Source organism: Lasioglossum baleicum, chromosome 12 (genome assembly GCF_051020765.1).
Source record: "Lasioglossum baleicum chromosome 12, iyLasBale1, whole genome shotgun sequence".
NCBI classification, from domain to species: Eukaryota; Metazoa; Arthropoda; class Insecta; order Hymenoptera; family Halictidae; genus Lasioglossum; species Lasioglossum baleicum.
In genome coordinates this window covers 5,662,179-5,685,888 of record NC_134940.1, presented here as the reverse complement: position 1 = coordinate 5,685,888, position 23,710 = coordinate 5,662,179, and the positions used below count along the sequence as shown (strand labels likewise).

The window sequence follows — 23,710 nt, the reverse complement described above, 5'->3', positions numbered from 1 at the left end:
TTTTAGCCTGGATCAGAACCTATATTACCTTTAGCTTGGATCACAATCAACATCGTTTTTAACCTGGATCAGATCCTTGCAGCGTCACCTACAAGAAACTAGACAAATTACTAGGGCTGCAGGCGACTCGCCTGCACTCGTAATTTGAAATTACGACGCGAATTATTTGCTTCGGAAAATCTGCAGAAAGCGCCATTAAATGTAGCGGCAAAGCGCTCAAACTATTCTAGAAAATAGATAGTGGCGCCACCTTACAGAAAAATGATGAATTAAGTATATTAGAAGTTTTATCTTTTGCGCCCACTATGCGAAATGGCGCTAAATTTATATTTTCGGGAACAGATAATTCGTGCCGCTTTTTGTATTAGTTCTTAGTGTGGATTTATAGTGGAGCTGCGAGCATCGATGATAGCGGCGCGGTGAAAAGAAACCAACATTCGCGACAACATTTCGACACATACTAATGAAAAAGAACATATGTATTTTCTTTGTTTTTCTTTTTTTTTCACCGCACAGCTCACCTCGCTGCTCCACTATAAATCCACCCTTATGAGCGAAACGGCAAGAATCATTTACTCTCGCGCTTATAATTGCAATTATAATTTTCGTATTCGCAAATATACTTTTCGCATGTCTATAAATTAAAAGAAAATGTTCCTTATTTATAATATGAAAAATAATTTTCGAAAGGCTTTCAGCGACAGCTGGTGTCTTCAGGGACGTTAGAAACATCTTACAGTCTTACACTGTTCTACTTTCCCCAGCTGCAAATATAGACTGGTCCTTGATTCAAACTGAAGGCAACATTCAGATCGCAACAATAGCGCGCCATTGTTTCAAACAAAAGCGCGCTTATGCTGCAGAATGAAAGTCTATAGCTTCTTTTATCGTCCTTAGAATCATCGACCTCCGGCACAGACCCAAGATTAAGTCTGTGCCTCCGGTCCAATTATCTATTTCGGATACGTTCAGCACAGATCTCTATCAATTGATACACTAGAGTTCGATGACCTAAAAACTTCGGAAAAGTAATTTTGACAAACGAGTCTTTTTTCAAAAATTCTTGGAAATCATGTTTCTTCAGATTACACAAATGGAAGGTAGTGGACGGCAGAAAAAAATTCATGTCAAACGCTCGATAAAACTTTATTTCTTCCGTGTGTGTCGCGTTGCGTGTACATTCGTGTACAGAACCGCTTGCGCGTGTGTGTGTCCGCGTGCATACGTGGTCGGAACCATGAAAAATTAGAAAAGAGAACCGTGTGAATGGTCTTAGCGCGTTCTTAACGTGAAACTCTTGGGCGGAGGAGAAGTTTCTCCTTGTTTCGACATAGTAGGTCTTCGCCACAACCCTTGAAGGGCTGCGCTATTAAGGCACTCTATGCCAGGAATACGTTCAGCGTGCACGCGCGGTACAAAGAGGATCCATCGAGTACACAACGCACAATAATCTCTCACAATAATCCCTTTATACACAGGGTGTCCTCGGTATCTGGCTACTTCTCAAAAAAGAAATGCTTCATGAGCATTCACCCTGTATATGTATATATATGCCTAGAAAAGAACGAGTCACTTTGCTTGCACTTAAATCTGCAAAATAATTCGCGTACGTGTACGCAGGTTTCGAGGGAAATTAAAAACTAGGCGTTATCCTAAAATTAATTGGACGGCGGTCTAATGCTTACTCTTATCGACCCGTTCGTCTCCTCGCTTTTCATCGTCGCGGGGAATGTAATCAGAAAGCAATTTTCCACGCGTCTCGTAAAATGGCGAAATAAAAGTCTGGTAAAATAGAACTCGCGTATCTTTCTCTGCGCTTACGGTACGGTGAAAATGTTAAGTAATGATGAACAAGCGAATTCCATTCCAGAAGTTTCATTAAGTTCAGTTAGGCTCGATAGATTTCCGGATTCCTGTGAACGGGTCGTGTCGTAAAACCTAAAACAACGTAACGTAACGTAAATGCTATGATTGTACTTGCTATAAACGGCAATGAAGGGGTTGCCTCTCTGACGATCGCGAACCTTCGTAGGCAGCGACGAGCATAATCGAGTGTACCATTAAATTAGGCTGTCCGCGCAACTGAGACAATGTACATACATACAAACACGCTAGGCTTCCTATACACATATAGTACGACGATAATTAAAAAAAAAGAACTGATGCGTTGCACGGGAACGGTACACTGAACCGTCAAGCTCGATGATGGTTCGAGAGGCTAGCTCGATGGACTACGAAGGCCACCATTCCGTGTTCCATAGGCATCGATGAGTTTCGAACGGGGAACGATGGAAATGGACGAAAACTGATACTCTGTCCATCCCCATTCCCAATGTTATTCGCGATTCCTTCGAGTTCAAAGGCGGTTTTAATAGATCCAGTTGACGGGGACCCATTGGTTCTCCCTGGCCAGGGAGTCCAACGCTGCGACCACCTGTCTGAAGGTGTTGTCAAAGTCCTCGTTCACTATCACCTGGTCGATGTACTTCTCGTAAGCCCGCTGCAACGCTGCAGACTCTTCCAACGTGGATTTCAGATCGTCCTCCTGTTGGTTACAGAGCAATAGTTACTTAAATAGTTTGGAATCCGTGGTACTTGGTGCGGTTTCGTTTCTATCGGTGATCGCAGTTTTGCTTTGGTTTTCGGTGCCGAGTAAACGTGAAGTTTAGAGTGTTTCATACAAATAAAATGAAGAAAATCGTATAAAATGGAAATATTCTCAGAAGAAAAATTTCGTTTCACTTTCAATCGAACGCAATACAATCCACTAAAACTACATTCGACTAGCAAACAATAAACAACTGTTTATCTACAGAACTACAATAATGGTGAACTGCTAAATAAAAGGGGAAACGCATGCGAATACAAACCTCGTACAACGATGCAAGGGACTCCAGCGTCCTGGCTCTCCTCGAGCTGTACCTGATGGAACTCGCGCGGTCAAACTAGCGAAGCGAACATCAAATACATACAAAGATTAAATAAAGAACGCTACGTAAGAATGGGTGTGGGGCCTGGGGTTTGAATTTACCAAGAGAGCGAATCAAAGTATTCGAGTAATGCAGACGAAAACAGATTTCGTTTACCGCAATTGATCAAATGTTTGCGAGCAGTAGCGCGAACGAGGATCGCGATAACTCCGGCCGCCATATTCGGGACAGCGAAATAAACGCTGTACGGCCTCCAAAATCTGTTTCGACCGCTTCCGGGGGCAGGATCTTCCTCGAACGCATCAATCAATGGGGAGTGCATGCGATACGGATTGCAGTAACTAAATTACATTTACACAACGACGGCAAACAGACTGGCAGGCAGGGATCTTAAAGTGGTTGCGTCGTAAAATGTTTGATGCCGATGTTTGTTTTCGGACGCTCGCGATACACACAGTTCGGGAATTTCGTTTTCCCGTTTCTTTCTCGCATTTGAGACGCGTGGTACGCGCGAACCACTAAAACGTCGTTACCAGGAATTTGTTTGCGGATCCCGATCGTTCCGCGCGAATATAACCTTCGCGGAAACCGATTTACATCGCGTGCAAAAATATTATTACGACCAGCGCAATAATATTTAGCGAGCGTTCACGCGCGGACCGATCGATTCCTCGCGTTCATCGAATTATCGCGTCATTATTATTAATGGCGACTCAGATATTTATTTTTTAGTATCTGCCCGCTAGCATTCTTCCACTTTTCTTCGAACTTTCACGAACGATATCGACGTTTCGCGTTGATACTTTAATGAAGATCATTGTCGACGCGATTCTCTTGGTACGAAGCGAATATGCATTTTCGAGACCGTTAAGAGCCGCGCGATAGAATACAAAGAGCGGAAGGAGGCGTTTTAAGTATGGTAGTTACCATCAAATTTCGACTGCTTGCCCCAGTGGACCGGCCAAGGTCGTACAAGCACTTCAATTGTTCCATTCCAGGCGCGGCTATGAAGATCACGTAAGGCTTGAACTCGGTGCTGTTATGAAGGATCTTCAACGCAGCCGGACTACAGTCCAACACGCACATCCTTCCGCTTCTGATTAATTCGCGCACCGAGTCCAACTTCGTCCCGTAAATATGGCTACCGTGTTCGCCATACTCGAGGTACCGGTGTTCCTTGATGTCCATCTCCATCGATTCTCTATCCGTGAACCAGTAGCTTTTGCCGTCCTCTTCGAGGACTCTGGGAGGTCTCGAAGTGTCTAAACAACGTCAACATCGTGTTAAAAGCTTCAAGTTTCAAGCACATACGTACAGAATTTGAAAACTGCGGAAACTGTGCAAAGATTCATGTTTACATGGAACAATGGTGCCGAATTTCTCAGGATCGCTGTTGATCAGCCTGTTTTTCAATGTCCTGCGTCCTACGCCTCTGGGACCGACCAAGGCGAGCGTCTTGCGCCTGAAAGGCAGCGTTTTCGCGACTTCCTCGTACAGAAGCAGATCCGCGCCGTCGAATTCGCCGTTCGACTTCGACTGGTACATCTTCCTCTTCTTCTTCTTGGAAATCCGAGTGCCGCAGATGCTAATCTTGTGGACGAAGTCGGCTTCCGGTGGAACGAACGCTTTCCGGCGTTCTTCCAGTTCCAGGGACGGGATCAGACCCGGCGGGTTGCGACCTTCTCCATCGACGGCTTCAACTCGCCTGGCTTGCCACCAGTTTGGATCCGCTTGGTCGACGATCTCCAACACGTCGCCCTTCTGGAAGGGCAGACCGATCTCCCTGCAAGGCAGCAGCGTGTCTTCTGATGGGTCGTAGTCGAAAAGCGCTCTCATGTAACACTGGAATCAAAAAAATCACCGTTGGAATGTTTTATTCAAAAACTATAAAAGTTGTCCGATTTATTTGAGGACACTGTATTCATCGTTTATCGTCTCTAATCGCCGCCATTACGTTTGACTATAAAAATCAGCACTTGAACACTGAAATATAAACCTATAATTCCCCAGAGTTTTCCTAACACGGTTTTACGTCGCTATAAAAAAACCTTCTACCATCATCGTTTATTATAAACTTCTTCATGCCCGCGCAGCTACGCGAAACATCGACCGCGAGGAAGTCAGAGTGGGTTGGTTAGATCCGATCGACATGATTTATTCGTTGCAGTTGCAAACTATGTATAATATTTTACTAAGATAACATTGTACCATGTTCAAGGTTTCGCCGGTAAAAATGATGGACACTAGCGTGTAAATTATGAGGTTTCTAGTTTATGTTCCGGTGTAGGATCTAGGAAATTCGAAGTATGGATCACACACCTTCAATTTGACAGGTCGTTTACCATCGATCGCAATTCCAGGCGCCAACTTCAACGTGAGATTCTCTTTCGCGTCGTGGATGGCTTCTTGAAGCTCCTCAGGGTTACGGACGTCCTTTCCGTTTACCTCGAGGATCACTTCGCCGGTCCTGAGGAGTCCTTGCTTGGCAGCTGTGCTATCCTCAAGGATCCTGGCAATTATCAGGTTGCCGGACTCGTCAACCTGCACTGTCAGACCCTGCGAAAAACCAAACCCGAATGAATAAACGCGTTTGGATAAAGTGCATCCGTTAAATGCGAGTCCCTATTACTTCGGTTCATCGAATCTCCCACTTCAATTTCTCGAAAAGAATATGAAGTCGCTCAGATGTTCTGGAAATGCGTGGAGAACACGCACGTGGCGCCGCGCCGTATCGCGACCATAATAAACTCTCCGAACGTATTTATATACCGCTGCAAGTAGCGGCATTTCCGTCTTTTCTCCGTCCGATTCTGAATGGGAATTCTCTCACGTGACGGAATGGTAAACCTCTAAAAGTGGCTGCTCGGCTGAGAAAGTCCGCGCGAACAGCCACCTCTTTGTTAATTACTGAACGCGTCTCCACTTTCTTCATTCGCCACCGGCTAAGGAAACAAATGGCGGCAGACTACGCTGTGTAAACATGTGGGAGGATTTCGCGTCGCTAAAATTACAAACACAATTTTCCAAACCAAATCTACCGACCACTAAATGCGACTGTGTTTCTAACCTGTTTAACGCTAGGTTTACGGGATCCGTCAAAATGACGGATTCTAGTATTATTATTAAGATTGTAAGGATGCTTCTCGGAGGAATTATTTACCATATTTATTCCTTTGGGTATATGTCATTGGAAAAATGGTCAAAAATTTGAATAGACACATTCTTGCTATGTTTATAAAATAATGTGAAATAGTTATTTCTAGAGCTCCGTAAACCAAGTATTAAACTAAAAACGTGACTGAAATCGCTTCTGAAATACGCGTGGCAGTGAACGTGTTAATCGACGCGAGGAACAAAATGGTTAACGAAGGTGATGGAAGTTTCGCGAATATTACCAGGGGTTCGTTAGGCTCCCGCCTAAGTCCAACCATCCTCACAGTCTCTGTCCTCTCGTTGGTAGGCATCGCCGGTGGCAATAGTTGTGGCTTCGCAGGTGCTTCTTTCCTCTCGACGACCGCGTCGTGCGTTTCCAGAAGAGCTTTCAAGTGGGAGCTTCTCAGCAATCGTGTAAGTTCCCGCGCGTTCTCGTCCCTAGAGGCGCGGAGCCCGTGGCATATCTCGTCGACGATGTCACAGACGCACGAGCATACCGGTTCCACGTGGAGAGGAGGATCCTCCAAACGCTCCTGAACCTGAAACAGAACCACGGCGCCCTGGTGATCAAGAGGATTCACTCCGAAAACTGGTTTTCGCTCGGGCCTCCTTCCAGACCTAGGCCTCGCATCCACTAGCTTTCTAGAGTCACCGATCAAAACGCTCTTCTATAAATCGTTTCGATTTTCTTAGATCTGTCTTTCGATATCGTACGTTTTTATTCTCCTGCCAAACCAATCGAATTCTGGGGGACACGAATTTTGTGTACTAAGAAAAGATGATATTATTAGCATCGTGTAAAAGATACAATTCTCAAATTCTTTGATGTTTCTGATAATTGTTGGAAGTTTTGTTCGAGTGCCTTATAAGAAAGAACGAAAGCTAACGTTGCAGAAGGGAACAGAAACGTTAGTGTCAGTGACCAGATCAAACAGGGAGAGAAATTCTTAGGTTTGTGCAACGCTCTGCACGGAGCCGAGGCCCGTTCTACGGTGTTCGTCGAACCCACAAACAGTGAGCGGCTTTGAGCTGCTGCCAGTTGTGAAAGTCGAAACGGGTTTCCGCATTAAATTCACCGTACGAGGAGCCATGGTTGCTCTTTGTCCGCCCCGTGCAGCTCCGGAGAAACTGAACCGGACCGTGCGCCATTCGATCAACGATTTCTTCGATCGCCCACCATATTGATATATTCGAATGCGTCGATTACACTGTCCAACACCAAATTTGTTTTCAATATACAGTTGGGTCCTTCTTATAGAGTTTTTTGCGCTCAAGATAAAAGTCTGCTCTATCGCGTGGTATACTTCGATTTTCCGCTGGACCCTAATTTTTTGAGATAAATTGAAAAATATTCTCAAAAATTGGTGCAAAAGTGGTGTCTCTCCGTCTTTAATCATTGTTTAAACATGTTTAAACAATCATAATGTATTAATATTGGATATCACTGTATTCGGGAAAGCCTACAGAATCTTTTGCTGCAAAGAACAATTCAATATCTTTTATAATGGCATCACAATATTTGTTTAAAGTTGAAAAATATGTTTTTTTTTTCAAAGCCATGTTTTTCAAAAACTGTGCGTATAGGAGACAAATTATTATAAGAAGGATTCTCTAAGAATTCTCTATAAGAAGGACCCAACAGTATATTGAAATCATAAAAAAAGTTGAAATTTGTTGGACAGTGTTATTAAACGAATATATTATATATTTATACGTATTATGTATCGAATCTTTTGAAACAGAGACTAGCAAATTTTTCACAGTGGTCCAAAATTGATGATCAAAAAATTCATACATAACATTAAAACATTCATCACAGCTCACTGTAATCTAACAATAACCTGAAAACTGTTACTTTCTAGGATGGAATCTGTCACTGTTATGTCGGAAAGTATGAAAAATATGTCGGCGGTTTAAAATATTTTCGTTGGGACGTGGTCCAAGAGTGACCACATCCTCTCCTCTCCTCTGATAATGACCAAGCAAATCAATCACACGTTGGTGTTAACGATGCAAATATGTTGAAATCCCGAAGAATTTCGCGTTCCTAATTTAAAATGTGTTAGAAGCCTCTTTTCTGTGACCTGGAGAACAGAATTGTAGGAACGAAGACGAGTTTGGCGAATTTCAAATGCGGCCTTCTTTCGATTTGCCACCCACCGGAGTCAAATCGTCATTGTGCAACGATGACCCAGCGTCAACGAGGTTTGATTCGATTAGCGCTCGTCACGTAAGGCTAGTGTACTCTACGCTGAACCAGCCAATATATCGTCACAACAATGAACGAGTAATTACGAAAGTGGGTCGGTTCTCAGCGTTTCAGAATCACCTTCGAGAATGCTTATTACCTGAGCCAACCGATGGGGAACGTGGCGCGAGCAGTCTTGCAGACGATGTGAAAAACTGCGTGAATAAAAATTACCAGAATCAACGAGTCGGGAAACAAATGCATGCTTCCCCGATTCTAATTAAAATTAAACTAACGACGTTGCTGGAACCCTAGGAATTTCAAATCAAACCTAACGAAGCCTGTATAGAAATTTAGAAAGTAGTCGAAAAATTCAAATCCGCCTGTTTGTGTTTCAAAGATCTAGAAAAGTTTTGAATCATGGAAATCGCCAAAGGAAACAAATACGTCTAAAATTGATTTGACCCATGATAAATGGGCGAATCACCTGTGGCAAACAATTGCACGACTGTTTAATTTCCGGAAGAATAACGGAGCGATAAATTTCAGAGAATCCGAAGGTCTGCGAGGATTGCACTAACGCGCAGGAATTCCTCTGAATCGTTTGAATGGTTTCGCAAGAAGCACGAGGATTACAAAACACTATACAATTTTCCATACTTGACGAAAAGTCTGGGGCCGTCGCGCGTCGCATCGGCTATCGCGACATGGAAATCGCTGTAAGTATCGCTCGCGGCGACGATGAATCATCATCGAATCATTCCCGGTTCGATACATGTGCATCGCAGATGGACGAGCTATTTTCACAAGACCCGAGGGCTCTATGCGATTATGGTTGTCGGAGCGTCGCGTCGCTTAATCAAATCGCCGAGGAAAATCGTGAATTTCTGAAAACAACGATCGGAAAGATAGATTCTCTCGATCTTCGCCGGGCATAAATCAGACAGCAGACAGGCGACATCAAAGAGCACGGCTTCGCGGTGTGTTTTATTTGGACGTGCAGAAAAACAGAACGTGATTTATGGAGAGATATTAAGTATGCACGCTGAAAACTAAACGGCCTTTTTTTCCCACCGTCGAACTTCGAACATTGTTCCGAACGATTTCTGTAACTTGAAACATTGTTTGCGCTAAAAGTCGGGTTGTTATTGCTTTTGAAATAGTGGAGACTGAAATATTATTTTACCGAGCACGGCAAACAGTACGATATCGTTTGATTCGTGGGACGGTCTGGCACAGGTATGTATTTCTCTCCATGCGTCGCAAGACTGTTATCATTCCGGCCATTAATTACGCCACATTTGTCACGGGAACAACAGCGCGGGGCCGGTGTGTTCAGCGGACCTAGCACAGCCTATAATGAATTCCTCCGTCGTTCTGTGACGTCCCTGAAAACGCTGCCACGAATCCCGGCGAGATTGTTACAATCGAGGAACGAAAATACCGTTGTTGACGCGGCTCGCCGTTCGCGTGTGTCAATATCGAGTACTACGTTTCGTCATCGCTGTCATTCTCAGACCACCAAACGGTCTCTCCGACGGTCGCTGTGCCGAGAGAAATCAATAGCGACGCGTCGAGCCAACTGGAAAACCGTCATCAGCCTCCGGTCAGCTTTGTCACGACGCAAAAAGATAATCTGCTTCATTATTCATGAATTTCTCATTTAAAAAAAAAATGAATCGCAGTGAATCAAACCGTACGCTGCAAAGACCTCGATTCACGTTTTACGCTGCTCGACGTCGAGTATAGTTAAACCTTTCTCCGAGAGACCTCAAGGACAGCTGAAGCGACCATCTCGAGCTCTCCCTACCTTCCAATTACGAAAACCCTGCTCACGGAAACCAACAACTCGTTTCAAGCCTTCCTCTTTAGCGATGGCGAGATATGGAGAGCAGTTAGACCCTAGCCAATCTTCAAAGGACAGTTTCCCTTTCTCGGGAAATCGATGCGACTCGGTGTGGGGATCGAACGATCCACGAATTACTACGTCGTGATCTTGCGAGGCGTATCCAGAAGTAATGCTATTGAATATTCAATGGTTCATACGATAACAAGACTATGTGTAGCTATGCTTTATGGAAAAATAGGTAGGCGCAATTCGAAACAGTATCGATGTATTACTTTCAGCGTTTTGAAGTTGTCAAAGAAATGGACATGGACAATTTTGATTTTGCATAAAGATATAGCCTTACTTTATCTAGAAGACACAGAGGCACTGAATCCTAACCATCTACGTCTAGCGAATACTCAAGTAAATCCTCGGATTCAGGTGAGCCGCTCATCGAACAAGAAACAACTCCACCGTTGGCACAGTTCACCAGACTTGGCAGATCGAAGATCATCCGCTTTCTCTCGCGAGGAGAGTGCTGAGAACTGGATAGACGAGTTTCGTAGAGGAGCCTGACCTGGACCAGGAGATCAGAGCATAAGGAGCTTCAGGTGTTAATCGACGTTGGAATCATCGGGGTCCAAACTTTCCGCGGAGCTACTAACCTCGAAACTTGAGGACTCTATTCCAGGGACACTCTTTCAGGTATTCACTTGGGAGGAGACACTTTCAGGGATTACACTTTCAGGAACTCTTTCAGGCACACTCGATCGGGGACACACTTGCAGGGGCCACCTCCAGGGGCTGACTTCTGGGGTTAGCCTAGTTATAGCTAGGGATCTAGCTGCCAGACCAGGTTGGATCGTTTGAATCGCAGGATCATGTCTCGACTCACTTTGCAGGAGAAACCAGAGGTCGCCCGCCTCCCAGGTAGGACGCTCCCGTTTGGAGAACTCGCTGGAACGACTGTGGTTCGGCGGAGCGAACGGTACGGCCGGGTGTCGGTTTGGTGTTATCGATCAGGCCAGGGCCGTGAGCGGGCACACACGGGGTAAACGCACGAAGGGCTCTCGCTATGGACGCGGATCCCGAGCTCTGTTGCTGCTTAGGTAAGCGGCGTCAGAAAACTGCCGCGCCTACTGACGTTTCTTTCACCCCCACCTTCCACGGCTAGCCCGTTCGTTCAGCCTGCCCGAGTGAAACAGGTGGGGGCCCTTCTTCGGATGGTATGCAACACTCCGCTACGTTGCGCGCAGGGCCGTCTACCGATCTCCCAGACCCGACTGATCGGAGCAACCGTGTGTGCAGACGTGGCCTGGTTTAGCTGACACGTGGACTTTGCTGGAGATTTTATTTGCTGAATGAGTAGACTGCGGATTTTATGCATTTATTACAAAAAATAAACTACATCACGTATCTCTCGTTTTGAAAAGTATATGTATAATATCCTGAGAAAGAGTTTGGGATTCGAAACATCTTGTGGTTTATATTTTTGAAGCGTCCTGTACACCGACAAACGACCCGGTAGTTAAGTACAGCAGGTGTTTCGGATTGGGTCCCCCTGTTCTTACATCCTGCACGCATCCCTTGACATCGTCGAAACGTAACATTTTAGACTCGTTTCTTGTCACGCTAACTCCAACACTTATACGCTAAAAAATATCCTACAACTTCAGAAAATCTCAATACACACGTGTCTTCTATTAATTCGAAAATTGTTTCGAACAGATTACACTTCTCTTTCACACCTCGCAACAATGAAAATAGCGTAGTTTGCAGAGGATGTAAACAGACAAGCATGAACGTGCTTCGTTGAAGGGGAATGTTCAATATTCTATGTATCAACCTGCAAGATGGTGGAGGGGGTGGCCTAGTACTTAAACATTCCAATCGTGTTCGTCATTCTTGGATGAAAATGTACACACCGTTTGCCAATAGATGACTTTCTTTTGGCTGTTCCAGAAGATACTCTCACGGTTGAATTTTGTACAACTTATCCTTTCATACGTTGATATTGAGGATACGTAAAATGTCTATTGATGATGCATGGTGCATCAAAAGTAATTCGAGTTTGTCTGCGGGTGAAAGATAGCGAATATAATAGCGTGGAAGAAAAAGGTGATCCGCAGTCATCGACACCGATCCGTTTATCGATCTTGTGACATGAGTAGACCCTTCTCGAGATACTCAATAATCCGTTACGTGATACAACGGGATCGTATGGCTCTAACGTTAAAGACAACCATCGGTGTCAGGCGGTTCGTGAACCCTGGTACATACATTGAAAAATTTCTGCGAGCTTCGTAAATCAGTAGTTTGTAGGATATTTGGGTCAATCGATATCTAAAGTGGGAATCAGAAGATAACGCGTCAATTAGGATCCTTCAAATGCTGGTTCTGCTATTTTAACGCTCGTAGGAAATTCTATCTCGGTAAAGAAAATTGGAACCACTCGCTGCAATACACCGAGTTTCTGTCAGCCGACCATCAAAAGTGACTGATGTGTATAGTATTATAAAAATAACAAGATTAAATTTATTTATATTTATATTTATTTATATTTTATATTAATTATAAAATATATTCAATAAATTGCAAATTCCTCCACATTTCAATTTATCAGAAAAAAATTTGCAAAATTCTAAACGTTCAGTAGAAGATATAAACCCACCCCTGAGACCAGTAAATCGAGATTAAAAGAGCACGAGATTCCTCTCGTTGAAAATTCAGTTTGCAGTCCTACACGTGGCGAACTCGGAGCCTCGATACGTCACTGTCACTTACACGCTCGTGGATGTCGTACACGCGCTGGTTCTCCCCCCATTCCCTCTCGCGATTACAAAGCCGGTTGGAATTACATCGGCGCGGTGTACACGCGAGGTACACGCAACACGCCTCGCGATTTCTGTGAGGCAAGGCGAGGCGAGGCGTGCGATGACTATGCTCGAGGAGACGCCGCCGTTGACAATTGCCCGGGTTCTCCGAGGTCAGAACCAATTGCCGAGGATATCAGAGGAGTCGCGGCAACGATTTGTCAATCAAGACCGCCGGATTATTCACGATCCTAACCCAGACCTGACCCTGACTTCCGGCCGTCACGTATGATTCAGGCTGGTTCCTGCAGGAAGCTTCTTTCTTCTCCAAGCCTTGTCCTGCGGCTTCGTGATTCTTGTTCGAGACCGAAGGCACGACGATCAGGTTCCTGGAGAACGCTATTGATCCTCATTTCCTTCCGCCGGATATAAATTCTGGGGTCTTCTTTTAACATTTCATGCAGGTGTCGTGGTTACCTTGAGACTTCGACTTTCACACCTGGAATTCTTTTCGGGTGATGTACTATGGCTGCCATAAATTCCTGGATGAAGCAACAATGTGAATGCAATATTCCTTTTGTCCCATAAATAGTTTAATGATACGAACGTGAACTTTTAATTTAATTTTAATCCACGCTTCATTTAGATAGTCTCATCTTCCATCGAATTTAAGCAGGCGATATATCACAGCGCGTTTCTCTTCGCATTCCGCCCCATAATTCACTAACGTCCTATTAATCTAAATTTTCGTATTACTCCAGCGACCTCTCTTCCTAATTAATCACAATCAGCGACGTTCTGCGCAGCTATTAAGCACTCCTTAAACAAACTTGACGTGCAACCTCTACGTCCTCAACTAACAAAGATCTTTTTACACTCCTCTAACTCTAATCGACAGAAAAAAAAACAATCGACACCGTTTCCATTAATAGTTTCAGAGTTCCAATTCTCAATATTCAGTGAAGACATATTTAAAATATTGAATATTAATTTTTTGCAGTAGCAAACCTTACTAATAATGTTATAGTGAACTTCACCTTCTACAGGGGATGATGGATGGCTCCCATTAAAATTTCTCGGTGGCGCTACCGCGGTATTGTTTGTAGAACTAATTAGGAATGAAAAGCTTCACACTTTGCCTACAAAGAGACTACCAGAGCCCAAGTCAACAGCCTAATTTTCCGGAGCCAATCTTTTCACCGGCTTTCCGTGAAAACCAACAGCACCCCCGTCGTGTCTGTCATCGATCCCCATTGTCGAAGTTTACCGAATATCAGGCCGGAAACAGGCACCGCTGCTTAACGACTTTTCGACACCAGAAAGGCCTCTTCTCTACCTGGTCGAGATGGAATGTGGGCGCGACAGGTGAGAGGGGCCTTAACGTCTGGGAGGAAGCGTCGACCTGCGTGCAACCGATCGGGACAAGATAATTCAAACCGTTCCCGATCTTCCACGAACCTTAAAAACTCCAAGATCTCAAGGTCCAGCCTCCCAGATAATCGAGGAGAGATCTCGCAAGCTTAAAAATCTCGGATAAGTCACGTTCCTGCCCTCCTTCGAATTTTGAAGTCTCTCCAAGCTACTTTGAAAAAGAATTCAGTGCAGATTTCCACGTTTAGTGTACGATTGAACATCGATGAATTTATAAAGTAGTTCAAAGTAAGTTACGAACCTACTAAAGAATGGTAAACGTCAGGAACGACTGTGTTTTCCTAAATATTCATCGTTTATTTTCGATCGCTATAACTTTGCGATTCAACGCGATATTCCTTTCAAATGCGATTTTACACTCAAAGTCTGCGCGATTTTATTGCCGTTTTCCATTCGCAGTCTTCGCCATTGAGTCACGCGCCACTTCTCGGGAATCCGCGTTCGTTTCCGAAAAAGACCCGAGACGCAGGAATGAGAGATGCATCGGATCGAATAGGAAAAACATTTGAGATCACGTGGTGAGGTTTTCTTAGCACGTGGTGACTCTCTCGTACCAGGGCCGCTATACGACGCCCACGCCCACGCATTATTTCGGGAGCGACATAGATTTCTCGTGTAGAAACGCGCGAACAACACACCGGCCTTCGATGAAAATATTACCGTGTCGATTGTCTGGGGCCTCTATTCCGCGGTTCCTCCGTGACGCGAGCAATCGCGTCACGTCTCCTTTCGTCATCGTTATATAACCAACTACCACGAACCGAAGAAAAATAATGTCGGTGTCCAAACACACGATATTCTTCGAGGTACTCAACGATAATCGCTTTCTTCTCGTAAATCCTCCTACAATTTGTATTCACAATTCCTTCTTCTCGCGGTGTCTCTGCGTCTTCGGCGTACGAGGAATTCTGATTCGAACCTCTTCGAGCCATTTTTCTTTTACGCTTCATTGTTTGATTACGTTCGGCATTTTTGTTCTGCATAAATGTGCCGTCCCATTCGAAGAATGAAGTTGAAAATAGTCGACCAGTCGTGGATTTGGAAAGAAGAAAAATTAATTTATTAATATCTTCTGCTATTGTGTGTCCGTAGTTGTAGTTGCTTTAACGTACCAGTATCGATGTCATTCCATAGAAATAAATTTTTATATCGGAGCGAGTCTGCTCAATTCAGTTAACTCGGTGAAATTTCACTGAGCCGGAGCAGAACCGTAAATGAGCGTTTCCTTTCCCTTTCCCCCTCTCTTTCTCTCATTCCCTCTCGTTTTCGTAAAATCGAGCGATCGTAGTAAACACGTGGACACGTGCATGTGTCTCAGCTTCTACGTGCAACGTGCGCATGCTCAAGATATTGTCTGGTACTATTTGTTTATTCGTTTGTGCCAAAAATAATACACCGTAGACCCTGTGTGCGATTAATTGCATCGATCATTGAAGAATTGCTATTTCTTCGCTAACCATTCATCAAATCCATAAAATAGAACCTTAATAGTGCTTTAAAAAACACTCGATGTCACTTAAAAAATTGTTCGCTCTGTCCAACTAACTTCTAAAATATCCACCGCGTACTACGAAAGTAATCATGCGGTCGCTATCGATTCTATGTTTCTTCCAGGGTTCAATGACGGGGGTGGCCGGTGACGTAACACCGAGAAGGAGTAAGATAAAGGGCAGTGCAAACGTTCACTCACCTTTACCAGAGAGTTCACGACCGGACTGTCCAGCAGGCCTTTGAGGAAGATCAGGTCCGTGTCGTCCGCCACCTTGCCCAGCTCCTCCAGGTTGTCTCGTACGTGCATGAAGGCGGCTGGAACAGTGACCAGGCACTTTTCCATAACACTGTGGCGACTTACACGTCGGCGAGGGGCAACGACACTACCGGCGGCAGCGTCGGGACGAGGGTGCGGAAAAGGGAACGATCGGCGAGGGGTGGCCGGGTGTGGCCATCTTCCGGGTGGATCAATATTCGGCTAGCTACAGGTGGCAGTGCCACAGCACGCGGTCCTTCGTGCCGGAAAAAATCGAATACAACAACCCCATCAACCCTGAACCCACTTGAACAACGAATTTTTCCAACGAAACATTTTCTTCGCCACCCCGAAAATTTTCTTACCTCGGACAGTCATCGTTTAGACACGTCTGCATTTTTTACAACTATTATTTTCCTGCTTTGATCTATTTATGTTTTTTGAAATTTTTTGAAACAGTGAAATTTCTCCATCTAAAACAGTCTCTGCTCGCAATTAACTTTTAACTTTGACTCGATTGATATACAGTGAACCGCATTAATATTCGGACGCTCTGAAAAATACGCGATAACTTTTTAAATATTTGAATATACGATTTTTTTTAGAAGCTAGAGCAATTAGTTTGCTGCAGCATGTGAAAAGAAATTTTTTCAAAAATTGCACTTGATCGGAATTGCAGAGAAAATACTAAACGTTGGATTTTACAACTTTTTAATGTGGACCTATATTGAAAATTAAAAAAATACGTTTCGTAGATCGTAGAAAATTTTATCAAAATCGGTCGACGTCGCAATGAGGTACAAACGTTTAAAGATGGTCAAAATTTCAGTTTTTCACGATTTTAGTCCTCCAATCGCAATAAATCTGAGGCTCCTTACATCTTTCAATGCCAGTGAATGCCTGTAAAATGCAACTTTTAGTATTTTTTCTACAATTCCAACCAATTGCAATTTTTAAGAAAATTTCTTTTCGCATCGTGTAGTAAACTAATTGCTCTAGCTTCCCAAAAAAGTCCAAATCGTATAGTATAGTATTAAAAAAGTTATCGTTTTTTTTCGGAGCGTCCGAATATGAATCCGAGTCACTGTATAAATAATGCATCAGTCTACCTACAGTTCACCTACTCATCAATAGATATAGAAACTTCCAGTGAACTAAACTAGAGCTCAATTGACAATGGGTACAATACAGAGCAAGCTCAAGGATGAAGGAATTATCTTAGAGTTAACGAGTCCACCTAAAGACGTTCCCGAGACCCAGAACTAATTAGAGCACGCGTGCGACCGGCTTTGAGTCAACCTTTCTATTTCGTTCGGCAGCGTTACGAAATTCTTTTCCCGGATATCGGTCGGCTGATCTAAATTTTTTCCAAAAAGTTTTCACGTGGAATAGTGTTTGGTCTGCGAGGATTACGCGGGCGGCACAGCGCAGCGTGGGCTCTCGAAAAAGCTTTACGATGTTTAATTTCGAGAGACAGCCTGCACTTGCAGCTCGAGTGTTTTCGATAACGGGGCTGGCTACTTGAACGCGCGACGATAACCGATGATAACCGACGTCGTCGACGAGCTGGTTGCATGATAAATGCGTTACGAAGGTAAATATCGGCGCGTGGAATAGACTGGGACGACCCACGGTGATCCACGGTGTCGTCTGTCACGAGTGCCTCGACCTAATTCTCACCGCGGTGTATAGTTCCACGATTTTTCTTCAAACCATGAGGGACGAAGGTTGCACAGCCAGTGCTACCCTTAAACATTAAACTATCGAAATCACCCACTTTGCATTTTTTACTTCGTGATTGTATAAAACGTAAGGGTATTTTTCTGGAAAATTTAGAAACTGATTCATTCATATTTATACAATCGAAAGGGGGAGAGGTTTTCTTGGAGGACCCAAGAAATTTCGAACTTGTTCCCGGGCAAGCAAATATTTCTTCTTAAATTCACGGAACGGCGTCCGGATTCCGGCGTTGGGAATATTTTTCACGAAGGGACCCCCCCTGTCTCGATTCTTTGCATTCCTCTCTGTTATTCTCGATCTGCGACACCGATTAAACATAGCGATGTTCGCAACTCCACACACTACTTTCCCCCAGTTTACCATTTTCGATCTGGTACAATTTGGTCCCGTTCACGGCGTCGATGCTGTCCAACAGCCGACGGTCCTCGACCTTCTCCTTCTTCCCGAAGAAAACCATTTTACTCGACAAACTCTCGCGAACAAGTTCCACAGAAGGCCTTCAACATCCAACAGTAACCAACATTCACATGGTCACCGATTCGCAGCAAACCTTTCTTCAATATCTCTCTTCAGGATTGTTATACATCCTCTAAACTGGGTTCAAAACTTAATCTTAGTTTAAAGTCGTTGAACACCTTGGCAGACACGAAACTTCACAAAGGTCTTCAAACTGTCTCACTCGTTCATTTCATTTAGCTTCGGGTTTTCTTGTTGATCGGGAGACGGATCATAAGCGGACCAGTTTCTCTTCTAGGTCAGCGTCTGCGGAATCATCTTCGACGTGTGTTATCGCCTGTGTGTCGTATCATCTATGTTCGGAGCACGTTTAGGGATGAGAACACAATTGAACACAACTGAGAAGCTGTCGAGAACAGGTCTTTGCTAGATGTAGCAGGCTCGCCACGTCGGATCTTCGAGACGGTGGTAACGTGACCGCTTCGCGACACTACGTCGCGGTGAATGGGAACGCTGTGTTACACCTGCCGGGCCCCTACGCGCTCGGGGGACTGAAAGCGACACCCTGTGGAGGTGACGGGACTACGGAGCTAGGCCAGCGTCCACAACCAGCTCCCCTCGGACACGAGGAAATTCCCGCCACTTTTTAAGGATATCGCCGAAGGCGAACACGACGGTGAGAGTGCTCTTCTTCCTTTTGTCCGACCGATGACGATCGTGTTCCTCCTTTGCGTCAAGAGACATTCACCATGTCTATTTGCTAATCACCGCTCGGCGAGCTTGCGTTTATCGCCGATTGTCAATTCGGCAAAACAACGCCTTTTTTACACGGCTTAGCCGTTGGAATTTTAAGTATAGGGGACTTTTATGAATTATGTTTTAGGATCTTTCTACTTCCTCGATCGCACGGAAGAACAAGAAGAAGCGTGAGATATCGAGGATGGAGAGCGGCTCGCGTGCTGTCGTCGCCGGAGAACGATCGGAACTGGCGGTCCAAGAGATTTCGTCTGTGAACGAGGGATCAAAGGGAGGAGAAGAGCTATTCTTATTTTTCCAGACGAGACAGTACGAGTAGAATGGGACAGAGGGGGGAGAGAGAACTTGCACGAGGAAACGTAAGCACCACCGACTGAAAACTGGCCGCAACAGTCTACGTGGCTTACGATGGTCCAGAAACAAACCAGCTGGTTTCTGGGGAGGGGAACCATGAAGAAACAAAGAAATGTATAGCTACTGAGATTCGACGTCGTAATACCTGACGCCTGCTTCGTCGACGTCAGATATTGTGCGTCCTCACTGATGCTGCAGTCCTCTGTCTGTGTTCTTCGTACGAACTTTTCAGTTTCCTTTTAGTTGTTAGTGTTCGTTTTTGGATTCTTTTAAACATATTTTTTAATCGTTTTTTAACCATCGACCAACACTCTAACGAACCTATGAAAATGCCATGAAACAAAGTTCAAAAATAATTTCGAACAGTTTGTTAACACTTTACCTATCAAAAGTCTACTAATAGGATTTTCAATAATTGTGCTGTACCAAAAGAAAGCAGAGAAATGTTCTTTTACATTTTAAAAGCTTAAATGAAACTATTAGATAACGTTATTGAGGGTGACTTATTAGTTCGCAATGAACATTGCTGTTGCTATTGAAGTTACCATTAAAATGTGTTTAGCCACGTACCCTAAATTTTTCAAAATTATGCAATAATGACTGGTCGGTAATGCGTTCAGAACTGTTGGAATGGAGAGGATAAATATAGTTTAGATATTCCGGCTAACGAACGATCGGAAACGGGTTCTTGGCAGGTATTACCCAATATTTTAGAATCGTAATTGAGAATACACTGGCAGTCAGTTTATTGTTTAACATTTTAGTCAGTCATTGGAACGTTGCGATGACGAGCGTATCCGCTATAAAACCGCGTTATTTTTTGTTGAACGCCTTCGTCTTTCTGAAACTGCTTCTTATCCGAAAAGTCATAAAATCGAATAAGTGGTTTCTGCGTGGAGAATAAAGTGGAGCGCCAGGGCAGAGAGGGGAAAACGGAGTCGAGCAAAAGTTCTATGGTAAACTTTCAGCTATCCATCAGGGGAACAGTCGACTGATCTATCTTCATGGGCCGGGGCCGTGGAAATCAACTTGGAAGATTTCACAACTTTAGAGAAATAGGCGAAGTTCGCGAAATTAATATTTAGGGAAGAAGAGAACGAATGAACAGGGAACAGCCGAGCTTCGGAAGAAGAATTCAGTTTTCTGTAGCGAGAAATTTCGTAGCAGGAATAAAACATGACAATACTCGATAGTCACAGGTTACGTCGAGAAAAATAGAATCAAGTAGAACAGTTGGTTATGAACCTGAGGAACATTATAACCATCGCATTAAGTATTACTCAAGGCTATAAACTGTATGGCCGCTATTAGTTTTATCGACCGCTCGAGCTTTTCTTTGGAGAACACGTGCAGTGAATCGATCGTTTAATCTGCGGGCATAAAATGTGTCGAAACTCAGATTTTTCTGTAATGTACAATTCATTTTTCATCGTATAAACTATTAGAAATATTCTGACGATTGTTTTAACGATAGAAAGCGCTTAGAATGGAATGAAAGGGTTGATACGGAGAATCAAAAGCAGAAAAGACCGATCCACCGTTCCCGCGGATCGCGAAACGTGTAATTTGCGATACGAATTTCCAACGTCACACTGTCACCATAATCACATTGTAGCCGGCCTGTTATGATACGTGTCCCGACCACGACGTGAAAAGCGAAGCGTAATCCGGCATCTAAGGTGCTTCCCCGGAAATCACGTTAATTTTTAACAAGATCAGAACCGCTTCTAAGTCCTGCGCGAGCCATCTCTCGATTCTGGTAAACGAAAGTTTCAGCAACGAAATGCGTCAGCCCGGTGAAATCGTTTGGAACATTCGAGTTTATCCTCGATAAACTCCATCAGAGCCATTCAAATCGAAGACAGGGTCAACAATCCAACCGGAGTGGCGAATGGAATCTATCGAGAGCTGTTCCGGGAGCCTCTGACGGATCGATCACTAGCGGGTCCACGGAATCGAGTAAACGAAACGTTAGAGGATGGTTGGTTGCAACGCTGGACAATGTTTAACCACTCTTGCTGTTGGCTTCAGCTGAGAATTCATGTATGGTACGCGAAAGATTTAGGAGATTGACCTTCGTGTGCAGCTGTGAAAATGGTTGTGTAAAAGATCTTGCTGGAATGATAATAATTCATTCATTTTTCCTTCATACTTCTTCTGACTTTTATCATAATATATGCTTGATCGAACGGTTTCTCACAGAATCATGATTGAAATCAATGCGAAAGAAAGAGCCAGGAGCAAGTTGTTTCAACCTGGCCAGCAGTTAATGTTTTCAATTTAAAGCCAGGGTTGAGGATCTCGCGAATAGAAGATCAAATAAACGTTGCCGAACATCAAACGAGGTGTAAATTAAAAAAGAAACAAACATGGCACTTCGAGGAAGTGTGGCAGATCTAGGTGGGCAACGATCCCGTCGGTAGGAAAAGTCAAACAAACAGTGTCAATCGAGAGACTCACCGGAAGTAGACTTCAGATGAGGCAATTCTTTCTTGGGGATGATCGAGCATCCGCAGATGTCCTCGATATCCATCATCGACCTGCTGTTCTTCATTTTTGCTCAGGCTCGATTCCGATGCAGAGAAGATTTCAGGTGATCCCAACCGGCATCACGATCAGCATGGATCCCAGCCCCTCGCTTGCGATCCAGCGTTCGTGAGTCCTCGATCGATCGGCGACCCTGTCATCCCACCTCTCGAACGTTCCACGTGTGTTGTCCGTCAATCGAACTCCGGCCAAGATGCCGGCCGAGTCGAAATGGCAGTTAGAGATCTTCGGATCTATTCATAGATCACCGGAGGTGGGCTGCGGCCGAGGTTCTGAGGACGGGAAGAACGAACGAGGAAGACCGCAACGGGACCTATAAGCCCGTGCTCGGTTCGTGTCCAGTACTTATAGCTTGGCACCGAGCGGGGGTGGGTTTTTGCACCCTCTCTGCCTCTCGGTCGCTACCATCGGCCTCTCTTTCCCTCCGGCACGCTGCCTAGCGATTTCGCGACTCGTGGCAACGAGTGCGTCCTGATCGATCGATAGTAAACGCGCTCACAGAAGGGCTGAAGCATTCTTGATTGCCCGCCGCTGAACTAGAACGTCTCGAGGATTTCGAAATATTTCGTTTATCGATCTTCCTTCGGCGAGGGCTCGCTTTTCCGGCTGAGAGAGTTTTGATCGATCGAAGGGTGACAAATCTTCGATATCACTTTCTAACGAGGTGTTAGATCGTTTTGAGTAGTTGAAGACGTAAGGAATTTATTCTTGATGTTTCTACAAAGTAATGTAAAATAGGTAGTTTCAGCACGCCGTAGATCTAGTGTTAAGTTTAGGGGGGTGGTTTGATCGTTGGGAGAGTTACTGTGGCGATATTGAATAAAACGCGTCGAGTCTTTGAGAAAAGTAATGGGGAATGCTGAAGTATAGAAAATCAGAGACTTTTCGCTGAAGCGGTGGAAATGAATAGTCATTTCCACGATTAGAAAAATTTTGAATATTTTATCGACAGGATGACTTAGGGGGGGTGTTGGCTTTTGTAAACGTGGCGTCATCTTTAGGAGTTCTGTGGAACTGTTGGGTTGAAGTGTTGATCGGTGGGTGGGGGCACCGACGAGATACTATTGAAGACTGCCAGCACCGACCAGGTTGCCAGCACCGACGAAGTACCTCGTCGGTGGTAGGGGAATGGTTAAACGAGTTATCGATGTTACCAATTGCTGTGTTACAGAAATCTACATCTATGTAGACTTGCCAGCCGTTAGTAATTTGTCTACCAGTTAGAACGTTTAGCCACTACGCACAGTGGTGCCGATCGCGAATCTAGCTGAACAAAATTATTCTAGCATTATTTTAAGACTTAAAGCCGTAGTTAAGTATTTGGATTCGTCTTGACATCAGCTACAACAATATGTAATAAAAAATACTTAGTGACACTTAAAAAATTGACATGATCATATTTTTTTATTAAAAGAAACAGTTTCGTGAAATTTTTTTATTGGGATTTATAGATGACTGAGTATCGATTAACTTTTGTTCGAAACATTTTCTTGCCAGATTATCCGAAATGTTCAAAACATCGTGATGACAATTGGGCATTTGCACCGAAAAGCTTCCGAACAGAACCTTTTCATTGATTTAGCTGGCCAAAATTATTTATAATGTTTAATGACCCCGCAACGTTTTCAAATCACATATAATATCATTTTGTATTTGTTTAAGTATTGTATAATATATGTAGTTTTTCAGCTGCAAATATTCGTTCTTCGCAGCTAATATCCTTCACAAATGTATCGATCCTTCTTTTCTTGCTCTTGTCAGAACATT

The 23,710-nt window shown here is 44.1% G+C and overlaps 1 protein-coding gene across 5 annotated transcripts; it reads right to left on the bottom strand.

Moving 5' to 3' along the window:
* Window positions 1-637: 637 nt before the first annotated feature.
* On the bottom strand, window positions 638-22,249 carry Vari (MAGUK p55 subfamily member vari). 5 transcript variants are annotated; one of them, XM_076434218.1, is made up of 8 exons: window positions 21,857-22,249; window positions 16,034-16,149; window positions 6,326-6,622; window positions 5,250-5,486; window positions 4,289-4,772; window positions 3,858-4,192; window positions 2,871-2,945; window positions 641-2,545 (listed from the first exon to the last, which is right to left on the bottom strand). In XM_076434218.1, exons 1-8 carry the CDS (start codon window positions 21,948-21,950, stop codon window positions 2,369-2,371), a joined length of 1,815 nt encoding a protein of 604 aa, XP_076290333.1. In that variant the 5' UTR covers window positions 21,951-22,249; the 3' UTR covers window positions 641-2,368. The 5 variants fall into 5 exon arrangements, with proteins under 5 accessions (XP_076290334.1, XP_076290333.1, XP_076290332.1 ...); XM_076434217.1 differs by lacking the exon at window positions 21,857-22,249 and adding an exon at window positions 18,191-18,924; XM_076434219.1 differs by lacking the exons at window positions 2,871-2,945; window positions 21,857-22,249 and adding an exon at window positions 18,191-18,986 and having other exon boundaries at window positions 638-2,545.
* Window positions 22,250-23,710: the final 1,461 nt, after the last annotated feature.